The 12,804-nt window shown below is 44.4% G+C and overlaps 1 protein-coding gene across 1 annotated transcript in view; it reads left to right on the forward strand.

Moving 5' to 3' along the window:
- Positions 1-12,804, forward strand: part of ALKBH8 (alkB homolog 8, tRNA methyltransferase) — a 55,236-nt gene that overhangs the window by 24,175 nt on the left and 18,257 nt on the right. The window contains exon 8 of the mRNA XM_044286077.1: positions 11,935-12,041. Coding sequence (XP_044142012.1) covers positions 11,935-12,041 — 107 coding nt within the window. The remainder of the gene's footprint in view (positions 1-11,934; positions 12,042-12,804) is intronic.

Genomic DNA, 12,804 nt, shown 5'->3' on the forward strand with positions numbered 1-12,804 from the left:
ATACTGGCAGGCGGCCACTATGGCATGTTGACCTTCATACAGATGCTGGATATCCTCCTTTGGTATACTATTCCAAGCTCTTTCAGCTTGCACCTCTAGTTCTGCCAAGGTGGTTGTTGGCTGCTGTACATGGGAGTTCTCTGGCTCCATCCAGACCCAGACATTCTTGATGTGGGAGAGATCTGGGGATCAAGCTGGCCAGGGGAGCTTCTTTATACCCTGAAGAGCACGCTGTGTAGGGCAGGCAGTATGTGGACGGATGTTATCTTGTTGGAACACCACGTCTCCTTGTCTGAGACATACCGAAGGCTGGTCAATCGTCCCTCCATGAATACCAGAACAGCTAATTACTCCCACTCATGACAACTGGTGTTGGTCCTATGTGTCTCCAGATTATGCATGATGGCAGTAGGTGCCCTCCAGCCATCCTGCAAGCTCTGATGCGGTCATCATTAGTACCAAGGCAGAATCCGCTTTCATCATTGAACACTATTGTTTGCCATTCATGCCTCTGTGTGGTTCCTCGTGGCACCAGTGCAGGCGCTCTTGAAGATGATGAGAGGTCAGTGGCAAATAAGCTACTGGAGTGCACAAATGGTGCATGTCTTCATTCAGCAGCCATAGTCAACAACATACAAACAGCAGTCCTGTAAGAGAGAAGATGAACAACAGTAATGCCAGACAAAAAAAAGTCTGTGGAGCATCTGTATGTAGAGTAAGGACCTTTCTCACTCGTATCATTGGGGGACACAGAAGACCATGGGGTATAGTTTCTGCCACTAGGAGGGGACACTAAGCAAAAAGTGTTACTTCCTCCCCTCAGCTATACCACTCCTGCAGACACAGAGCTAATCCATTTTAATCCGAGGCAGACATTTTTTTCTGCAGGTCTGCCAAAGCTTTTTCCTTTTAATTTTTATTTTTTCAGATTCGGGCTACAGGGTCCTTAAGCCCGCTGCTCATTCCCCACCTCTAGAAGTCAAGAAGGAACAGGGGATCTCAAATCCACTGTTACCAGCCAGCTACAGTGTCACCTTATCTACTACTCCTGGAAGTCCCCCCTGTTACCGGTGTAGCCGCTATCCCCAACGTGCAGCACTTTGAGGAAGGTGGCACTGCTGGACCCAGGGTAGGCAGAAACCGTCTGGGTAAGTATATTACCTGCCTCCCCCCGCTGGCCCCCCTGTGCCTGAGCCCCAGCCCGCCCGCCACCTCCTGTGTTCTCTTAGTGAACACAGGAATATATGTTGGTTCTTCCTGGGTGCGGTAGATAACCCTTAGCCCCTTTTTTCCTTGTATCAGATGATTCTCCGGTCCCACCTCTGATACCCAGCCCCATCTAGGCCCTGCGTTGCATTCCCGGTGGTCGTATGTATCCTGGCGGCCGCCACTTTTCTTCTCGGGCCATCGGTTCTCCCGTTCTGGCCTCCTTGATTCCCTGCTTGTGCTCCTGTTCCCTCCCTGCCTGCCACCCCAACCGGAAGTTCTTCCGTTTGGCCCCGCCTGTACTCGAGGCCCCGGCTCTGCGGCCTACATACGCCACATCTTCAGGACTGTTTGAGGAGAGGGAACTGTTCTATCAGAGCGCGAAAAATTCAAAGATCTCCTGCCACTCACTTTTGCGGGGACGTCCGTATGTCTCGGTATGTCCGTGACACCTCCTGGCATTGTATTTATGGTGTACCTGAGGCACTGGCTGACAGGTACTCTTATTACCTAAAGCGCTGTCATCTGCCCATACCATGACATGCTGTGGCTGATGGGTTTGCTCACTTCTGGTGGGTCTTAGTACAGTTTTCTGTGCCTGGTATGACCTGCCGATTTCTATGTCGCTGGCCTAGTATCTTCTTCCCTTTACATGTAGTGCATTGCCTCTACCATCTACTGCGGTGACAGTAAGCATTACCTCCTTGTGGAGTTTGGGTATGCACAATGTGAGTTGTCTGCATTGCTCCCCTCACCAGGTAGAGTGGTCGTACTGTCCTTGTTGTCACCCCTAAATGCTGGTTCCCTACTGAGCCGCTTCAGCCCCTTCTATTGCTCCCCTTCCGCAGGGCGAGTAGTTGCACTTTTGCCAGATACTGTTTCTGCCTGCTCTGCTAGTTTCCATAGCCATTGGGTTCTCGTATGCCACCTTTCTGCTGTAGAGTGCCTGTAGTACCGGGTAGTATTGGTTCTGTTACCAGTTTTTTTCTGGGACTTTGTGGCGTTCAGTGTCCACATTCCCTTCCTGGCGCAGTATTTCTACCAATTCTGGTTCCTGTCTGGCCATTTTGTGCATTCCTCAGATAACCCCATTCTCTTCTTTAGGCGTGGTTGTTCAATAGTGTCTGATGAGTTTACCTTACCCTCCTATTTTCGTCCGTTTGGCCTAGGTTCTTCAGCTTCCAGGTTAGCTCTGCCAGTTCAGGCAGCCTTCCATGGAGTATCTGATGGCTTCCCTCCTTTCTAATTCTGGAATTTAAAGTCCTCCTCTACCTACCTCTACTTATCACATTCGCGTTCCCCTTGGAAAACCCTCTTATGCAGCAAACTCCTTGGCCATAGGTCTGAAGGGGATGTTTTTGTTGCTTCCGGAGGGCACTCTTTTCCTGCCAGGTTACTCCCCACTTTTGTTAGTGGGTTTTGGGTCGGTTTCACTGCCTTGTTGCCATTAAGTATCTTTACTCCCTCAAGATTTTTTTCTTGTGGGCCATTTTCAAGCCTCACATCCAGGTTTTCTAGCCCTGACTTGTTCGTCATGGTCCCGCTGGAGTGTTCTTCCCTTCTGGCAGCCTGGTATGGTTTTGGGGCACTGCCTTCTGGCACCCCTACTTTGTCCCCTGTAGGGGGCAAGTTTTGGTCATATCTGCACTTCTCTTGCCCTTGCTGTCCAGACGCCATGTTCAATTCGTCTTCTTCCAATCAGTTCTCCACTGAGTGGTTCCTTTTTTTTCTTCTCACACCATGTTGTTTCTGTTGATGGCTCTTGGGTGTTTTTTTCCATGGGTTCTGACCCATGGATATCACTTCCTTAGAAGTCTTCTGGATACAGGCTAGGTCTCTCTCTCCGCTCCATTTGTGCTGGTGATTGACTTGTCTTCATTCTTGTCCATCTTGTGGATACGTTGTGTGCTCTCCACTTCTTCTGGAGTCTCCTAAGCCGTGACATATATTCCCTGGGCTGTTTTTTCTTCTGCCCAGCCGGAGCCTCTGCGTGTTCAGCTGCTCTCTGGCTGGCCTTCCTAGGAATGGTTCTACCTGCCCTTTTCAAGGTTCCGGGTGAGTCCTCCCATACATTTCTGTGTGGGGCATTATGACTGGCCTTGGATTCGATACGATTTTTAGGCTTACCTTTTCTCGCTGAGTTCATTGGCGGACACAGCTCCCTCACCCGTATGTACATTACTGGGGCTCCTTGATGGGTCCCTCCGGTTCTTGATTCTGAACCATCTCCACCTTTCTTCCTTGTTATTGTTTTCTGTTGGCTTCTCCTGGCTGGTCCTACTGCTTTCATACAGAGTCTGCAGGAAGGATATAGCTGAGGGGAGAAGCTTACACTTTTTGCTTAGTGTCACCTCCTGGTGCCAGCAGCTATACCCCATGGTCTTCTGTGTTCCCCAATAAACTCAGCGAGAAAAGGATTTTACAGGTAAGCACAAAAAATCCTTTATTGATGACTACATGTAACAGACTCCAGCATTGACAAGTTGTAAAATAGCCTTTTTGTTTACCTTTTTTTCATTTGTTAGTAATGTATTTTCTCTCCCGATCCCCTCCCCTCCAGTGCAGTTTGGAAAAAGGTGTGGGACTTTGGTTGACCCACTACCCTGTCATCATTGGATACCAAGCAAATAACAACCCGGCCCTGTGGGACCAACCTCTCTAACCAACGATGGAGGTCAAGAGGGCGGAGGGTATTATTTTCTCCCAAAACATTTATAGTTTACAAATAATTTCAGGGTATTTATATTGTATTTTCCCCCTGCAGTTTGCAGCAGATTATCTCATCAAGAACAGTTTTATCCAAACTTTATCCTTTTTTTTCCTTGCTTGAACTCGGTTTAAAGTTAAAATGACTTTCTATGCTCCAGCAAATACATTGTTTATTACCAGCGTGTGAACGGGAAATTATCATTGTGTTTGCCAGCTAATTTCAATAATTGGGAAATGATACACGGCTTAGCTTCACAGAGAAAGATAAATACCATTTCCTCATTTTCTCCCATTTAATATTGGCAAACTAATTAACTTTCATCAGAATTAAAAAGTTGTTTCTGCCAGTGCTTCATAGAGCAGAGACTTAAAGGGGACAAGGTGATGTCTGGGTTTATATATTTCTTATAAAAATGTTTAGCACCTAGACCCTCAAATCAGACTCCCAATTCTCATCAGACATCCGATCAGACCCCCAGTCTTCATCAGACCTCAGATCAGACTGCCAATCTTTATAAGGCCTCAGCGCAGACCCCCAGTCTTCATCAGACCTCAGATCAGACCGCCAATCTTCATCATACCCCAGATCAGACCCCCAGTCTTCATCAGACCTCAGATCAGACTGCCAATCTTCATCATACCCCAGATCAGACCGCCAATCTTCATCAGACCTCAGATCAGATCCCCAATCTTCATCAGACCTCAGATCAGACCCTCAATCCTCATCGAATCTCAGAGCAGACCCCCAGTTTTCCCATCTGAGCCCCAATTTTCATCAGACCTCAGACCAGACGCCCAGTCTTCATCAGACCTCAGATCAGACCCCCCCCAATCTTCATCAGACCTCAGATCAGACCCCCCAATCTTCATCAGACCTCAGATCAGACCCCCCAATCTTCATCAGACCTCAGATCAGACCCTCAATCCTCATCGAATCTCAGAGCAGACCCCCAGTTTTCCCATCTGAGACATTCATGGATGAAATCGGAATACCGTGAGGCGGACAGAGGTGCTTTGCTGTTTCTGCAACCCCTATTCACTTCTTTGGGAGTTATGGAAACGTTGGAGCACAGGCCATTCGACTGTGTTCGTATATCCGGAAACCTCAGGCTTTCACATAAGATATGGGTATTTAAGCCTGAGCCCTGAATAGCTGAAATGGGAATACCCTTTTAGAGTGCACCTCCAGTCACTGTCAGCCAAATGCTCATTCAGCCGATAGCTATCCCTTCTGACTCCCAATACACATGCATGCTCAGTTTCGTCAGTGTGTGGACGTGTTTTTAATTGGGATAATGGAAAATTAGACTGTTTTTGAGACTAAATCAGGCACCCTGTGGGTGTTTAAAGCATGCTGAGAGTTGTACATGGCTGCAGGCTGCTGTATAGACACACACAATTAAAAGGGTGATCCCATGAATAATGTGAAAAATTATCATCAGATATCATATAGTCCATGACAATATAGTTCCAGCAAACTTAGAACCAGTCCTGTACCTCACATGGATCCAGAGATTTCCCCGTTCATTGCTCCAATTGCTCCGCTAGATTTATTCCAAGCTGCCCGTCCATTCTTAGGAGGTTTGCTCTTTCTGCTGCAGCTAGTGGCATTTAAGAGATGGAACTGAGCACGTGCTTCCGCCTCAGTGAGTTGTACAGAGAATTTTGAAAAATAGCAAACAGAAGGTGGCGCTATACAGATAGACTTCAATGAATAGCTCATTGGCTATACTAAACTTTTAGTTACATGCAATTACAAAAATATTCAGATCCAGATGCTGGGTTAAAAAAATTTAGAATATTTTTTATGGGACAATCTCTTTAATGTTCTGGCTGCTCACAGTAACGAGGAACCATTTTTGTTTCTTTTTTTTGTATGTTTGTGTTGAAATTGCCTTTCTCACCCTCGGTGGAACACTGTGTGAAGCAGGAGGTGTATATACAGACGTGGACAAAATTGTTGGTACCCTTTGGTCAATGAAAGAAAAAGTCACAATGGTCACAGAAATAACTTTAATCTGACAAAAGTAATAATAAATTAAAATTCTATAAATGTTAACCAATGAAAGTCAGACATTGTTTTTCAACCATGCTTCAACAGAATTATGTAAAAAAATAAACTCATGAAACAGGCATGGACAAAAATGATGGTACCCCTAACTTAATATTTTGTTGCGCAACCTTTTGAGGCAATCACTGCAATCAAACGCTTCCTGTAACTGTCAATGAGACATCTGCACCTCTCAGCAGGTATTTTGGCCCACTCCTCATGAGCAAACTGCTCCAGTTGTGTCCGGTTTGAAGGGTGCCTTTTCCAGACTGCATGTTTCAGCTCCTTCCAAAGATGCTCAATAGGATTGAGGTCAGGGCTCATAGAAGGCCACTTTAGAATAGTCCAATTTTTTCCTCTTAGCCATTCTTGGGTGTTTTTAGCGGTGTGTTTTGGGTCATTGTCCTGTTGCAAGACCCATGACCTGCGACTGAGACCAAGCTTTCTGACACTGGCTAGTACATTTCTCTCTAGAATTCCTTGATAGTCTTGAGATTTCATTGTACCCTGCACAGATTCAAGACACCCTGTGCCAGACGCAGCAAAGCAGCCCCAGAACATAACAGAGCCTCCTCCATGTTTCACAGTAGGGACAGTGTTCTTTTCTTGATATGCTTCATTTTTTCGTCTGTGAACATACAGCTGATGTGCCTTGGCAAAAACTTCGATTTTTGTCTCATCTGTCCACAGGACATTCTCCCAGAAGCTTTGTGGCTTGTCAACATGTAGTTTGGCATATTCCAGTCTTGCTTTTTTATGATTCGTTTTCAACAATGGTGTCCTCCTTGGTCGTCTCCCATGTAGTCCACTTTGGCTCAAACAACGACGGATGGTGCGATCTGACACTGATGTTCCTTGAGCATGAAGTTCACCTTGAATCTCTTTAGAAGTCTTTCTAGGCTCTTTTGTTACCATTCGGATTATCCGTCTCTTAGATTTGTCATCAATTTTCCTCCTGCGGCCACGTCCAGGGAGGTTGGCTACAGTCCCATGGATCTTAAACTTATGAATAATATGTGCAACTGTACTCACAGGAACATCTAGTTGCTTGGAGATGGTCTTATAGCCTTTACCTTTAACATGCTTGTCTATAATTTTCTTTCTGATCTCTTGAGACAGCTCTTTCCTTTGCTTCCTCTGGTCCATGTCGAGTGTGGTACACACCATATCACCAAACAACACAGTGATTACCTGGAGCCATATATATAGGCCCAATGGCTGATTACAAGGTTGTAGACACCTGTGATGCTAATTAGTGGACACACCTTGAATTAACATGTCCCTTTGGTCACATTATGTTCTGTGTTTTCTAGGGGTACCATCATTTTTGTCCATGCCTGTTTCATGAGTTTATTTTTTTACATAATTCTGTTGAAGCATGGTTGAAAAACAATGTCTGACTTTCATTGGTTAACATTTATAGAATTTTAATTTATTATTACTTTTGTCAGATTAAAGTTATTTCTGTGACCATTGTGACTTTTTCTTTCATTGACCAAAGGGTACCAACAATTTTGTCCACGTCTGTATATAAAACTGACATGGCCTGCTGCTGACTAGCGGAAAACAGAATTGATCCTGGGGCTGATTTGCAGCCTTTCCGAACAATAACAATCCCATACAGGCAGCCATAGAGGCCTTACATCTGACACATGGGGGCGAAGACCAAAAAAACTCCTGCCAGTGGGTTTACAGGACAATTTTGGGATTTATTTCTGTGGCTTTTTTATATGTCCATATTCCACAGAGGAGCGTGGTGTCAGTGCTGTGACCCTCTGTGAGCGGAGAGGTATGAATATTTCACTAGTACTTTGTAGAGATTTTTGCCGGTAAATTATTTATGCGGATGCTCTACGCCTCCTCTGCTGTGTTGTTCCTGATGCCTTGAGCTCCGGGTTTTGGAAAGCGAAATGCAGAACATGTCCTTTTTATAGAATCGAGAAATCTGGTTCTAAAAGGACATCTGTCACCTGACTGAGCCCCAGATGCACATGACTCTTGTGGTCATTTCTGTATTTCCCATTTATTGTAAGTGGATATTCAGACTTTACAGTCATTTCATTCGATGCCAAAATTTTCAAGAAATCGTAGCATAAAGCTGTAGTTTTGCCACAGTTTTGAGAAAACATTGGCCGAACAATGCGATCACAGTATAACCTGATGGACAGAGGCCGTATCTGCCATATAGCAGTAGTCTTGTTCTTGCTGTAATGACCGGGGTCTGAGAAACCTCTGTTTAAAACGTTACATGTCGCAGTCAATAGCGACTGTAGCATCTGAGTAGCTTGGCAGCGGGCAAGCTGCCTCTGTCAACCCATCAGTGCTCTGCGACCTGATTGCAGGGGGCAGATGGGCTACCATGGCAGCCGAGGAACCAATAATTGCCCCGAGGTCTGCCAATGGTATCCACTTACAACCACTTTTTCATTTAAGGAGTTATCCCGTAAATTTTACTGATAACATATCCTTGTGCTTCTTGTACAATGAAACAGAACCAGAAGCACAAGGTTCTGTCCACGGTGTAGTGGTCACGCTGGCGTACTGTAGCTCTGCTTCCATTCAAGTGATTGTGAGCTGAGCAGCATGGTGCCGGACACTATAGTAGATGCGCTCCATCCACTGTATAGTTTCCAGCTGAAACAGATGATCATTGGGAATGCCAGGAGTCGGACCCCCACAGATCTGATATTGATTGAGTACCAGAAAAACCCTTTTTAAAGAAAATAAAAAATTATTAGAAAAAAAAAAAATATATATATATATATACAGTCATGTGAAAAAATTAGGACACCCTTTGAAAGCATGTGGTTTTTTGTAACATTTTTAATAAAAGGTTATTTCATCTCCGTTTCAACAATACAGAGAGATTAAAGTAATCCGACTAAACAAAGAAAACTGAAGAAAAGTCTTTTCAAGATCTTCTGTAAATGTCATTCTACAAAAATGCCTATTCTAACTGAGGAAAAAGATAGGACACCCTTGCCCCTAATAGCGAGTGTTACCTCCTTTGGCTGAAATAACTGCAGTGAGACGGTTCTTGTAGCCATCTACCAGTCTTCGACATCGGTCTGAGGAAATTTTACCCCACTCCTCAATGCAGAACTTTTTCAGCTGTGAGATGTTTGAGGGGTTTCTTGCACGTACAGCCCTTTTCAAGTCACCCCACAGCATCTCAATGGGATTCAAATCTGGACTTTGACTTGGCCATTCCAGGACTCTCCATTTCTTCTTTTTCAGCCAATCTTTGGTTGATTTACTAGTATGTTTTGGGTCATTGTCATGTTGCATGGTCCAGTTCCGCTTCAGCTTTAATTTTCTAACTGATGGTCTCACATGTTCTTCAAGCACCTTCTGATACACAGTAGAATTCATCGTGGATTCTATGATGGTGAGCTGACCAGGTCCTGCTGCAGCAAAGCAGCCCCAAACCATGACACTTCCACCTCCATGCTTCACAGTTGGTATGAGGTTCTTTTCTTGGAATGCTGTGTTTGGTTTACGCCAAACATGTCCTCTGCTGTTGTGTCCAAATAATTCAATTTTGGACTCATCTGTCCAAAGAACATTATTCCAGAAGTCCTGGTCTTTGTCAACTTTATCTCTGGCAAATGTCAGTCTGGCCTCGATGTTTCTCTTGGAAAGCAAAGGTTTCCTCCTTGCACACCTCCCATGCAAGTTAAACTTGTACAGTCTCTTTCTGATTGTAGAGGCATGTACTTCTACATCAACAGTAGCCAGAGCCTGCTGTAGTTCTCGAGATGACACTTTAGGGTTTTTGGAGACCTCTTTTAGCATCTTGCGGTCTGCTCTTGGGGTGAACTTGCTGGGGCGACCAGTCCTGGGCATGTTGGCAGTTGTTTTGAAAGCCCTCCACTTGTAGACTATCTTCCGGACAGTGGAATGGCTGATTTCAAAATCTTTTGAGATCTTTTTAAATCCCTTCCCAGACTCATAGGCTGCTACAATCTTTTTTCTGAAGTCCTCTGACAGCTCTTTTGCTCTCACCATGGTGCTCACTCTCACTTCAACAGTCAGGAGCACACCAAACTAAATGTCTGAGGTTTAAATAGGGCAAGCCTCATTCAACATGCAGAGTAACGATCTACTAATTATGTGCACCTGGTGTGATATACCTGTGTGAGATCTGAGCCAATTTAAGAGGGAATACATGTGAGGGTGTCCTATCTTTTTCCTCAGTTAGAATAGGCATTTTTGTAGAATGACATTTACAGAAGATCTTGAAAAGACTTTTCTTCAGTTTTCTTTGTTTAGTTGGATTACTTTAATCTCTCTGTATTGTTGAAACGGAGATGAAATAACCTTTTATTAAAAATGTTACAAAAAACCACATGCTTTCAAAGGGTGTCCTAATTTTTTCACATGACTGTATATAGTAAACCTTAAAAAAAAATTATATGGTATCCCAAATGTAACAACTTGATGAATTAAACATTACAATTTTTAACAAATGTGCAAACAAATTGCTGGGGACGCTCTGGGATATGAATTTTTTTCCATTCCCCTCAATTTTTTTAAATAAAAAGTAGTCAAACTATACAGTGTGCAGCTCAATGCAGTGCCAGTAAAATCTACAAAAAGAGATTTTGTCACCACGTACCTCAATAGTAAGTGCAGTGTTAGATGGCCCCATGATTCCAATGCAGACTGGTTCCAGCATTCCAGAGAAATCTTAGATTTTGGGATATGCAAATGAGCTGCTTGGTACAACAAGGGCGTCACCGTTACTCTTCATTGCACCAAAAGCTCCAGTCTTTATCGCTGTCCGAACCTCCCCAACTTTAACTTACAGGGCCAGGCAGAGGCGATATGCTCTTGTCTGGCCCTGTGTTGTTGTGCATGCGCAGTACAGCCCTGATGCCTGCTGGGCTGAAGTCATATGTACTGCACAGCCCTGGCAAGCATCAAAGCTGTGGTTATGGGGGATGTAATATGATTTTTTTTTTTATTATATATTTTAGGTTTTGTGTATATCAGAAAGTGGTTAAAAAGCTTAATTAGTTCATAACATGTGAAATCCTCCAGCATCAGCCATACCCTTTGAAGACTTGAAATTACCACTAGGCCAGGTTTACACCTTGCGGCTGCTACTGGCGGCCAAGGCTTGCCCACAAGACCCATTTTATGGGTATGGCTGAGGTCTTACCTTCTAAATTGTGTGACTGTTGACTACTGCAGGTGGGAATGGTTTCAGCCGCATGAATGTATGAACCCAACCTTAGGACTTGAGGTATAGAGTGATAGAAAGAAAAGGAAAGGTGAAGTACAGGCTATATAGCTCTATGGGGTAAGTAGTCTCACCAAGCTCATGCCTGTTGTCTCTGGTTTTACTGAATTGCTAATAGCCTGGGTTTTGGGGGTTCAGTGACTTCTGTCTGCTCTTTGTAGAGCCCTAGCAAAAGGGAACCTGGATGGTTAAACGGTCAAAGCCTACCAGGGTTGGACTGCACACATTTAGGCCTCATGCACAAGACCGTATTTTGTATCCATGTCCAATCCTCACTTTTTGCAGATTGCATTCATTTCTGTGGGTCCGCAAAGGCAACTGACAGCACCCGAATTTCATCCACGTGCTGTCTGCAAATTAGAATCTGCCCTATTCTTGTTCGTTTACAGACAAGAATAGGCTTTTTTACAGTGGGTCCTGTGGGATGCACACAGACTGCAAAACAGATATGGTCATGTGCAGGAGGCTTTACTGGTATAGGGAAAAAAAGACGCCGTTCAATATTATTAATCAAAGTTACAAAAAGTTACTAGCTGCAAAAAAAAATTCTCATCTTTTAGTCAAATATTAGGTAATTGTTCTTAGGTAAATTAACCAAATTCTTAATTTCTGCTCGTTTATCTTCTGTTTGGACAGACCTTGAAAGCTGAGCAGAGAAACACTTGAGTGGATTTATTCATCACTGTATAATCTGTTAAGTAATAGCAACCTTATTTCTTTGCAGATAGTCATGGACTTCAGGCACCCGGATGGCACTAATGTCCCCGTTATGGTGCCCCAGCGCAGTTTGCTGGTGATGAGTGGAGAATCTAGATATCTGTGGACACATGGGTACGTATGTGAAATGGTTGAGGTGTCGTGTGTCATACGGCTTCTTGCTTCCATGTAAGACACTTCTCCCACGCTGCACCTGTACTATTGAGTGCTTTGTGTCAAGCTATGAGACTTACTTCTAACTTGTGTTTCTTGATCATGCCTACTAATCCATATTCTTTGAGGGGGAATTTATCAAGGCTGGCACGTCTAACCCCAGTCTTGCAGTGACATGAAATTGTGCCAGAACTATTGAAAAAGTGCATCTCGGCGGGTCTGTGCGCCAGAAGCTAATCTCTGCGCCATCTAATACCTGGCATAGATTTCAGTATGCTAAAAAACTGGAACGTCATCGTGTGCACCACTGCATCCAGGCACTGGCCTCAGAGGTGATGTGTTCCCAAGAGGTATGTCACAACTGAGGCCAGTGAATGGCTGCAGCAGACGGATGGAACGTCACTCTTCCGGTCTATGAGGGATTGGAAGCAGGAGGGATTGAGCTGTCCGTGCTAGAGTGGAGTGTTGTTGAATAGGAAAGTGGCTTAGTTTTTTTTAGCCACAGTGGAAGCTATAACTAAAATTGCTGTGGTGGCAGGACAACTGCTTAAGGTTTAGGCAAGTATGGGCTTTATATCTCCTAGATGCATTGTCATTAACCACATTACAATATAGTACAATTGTCATCCGTATCGTTGGAGGACACAGGCTTGACCATGGGTATAGCTGTTGGCACAAGAGGCACAAAAGTGTGAGCTCCTCCCTTCAGCTATACCCTTCCTAC

Source organism: Bufo gargarizans, chromosome 3 (assembly GCF_014858855.1).
Source record: "Bufo gargarizans isolate SCDJY-AF-19 chromosome 3, ASM1485885v1, whole genome shotgun sequence".
NCBI classification, from domain to species: domain Eukaryota; kingdom Metazoa; phylum Chordata; class Amphibia; order Anura; family Bufonidae; genus Bufo; species Bufo gargarizans.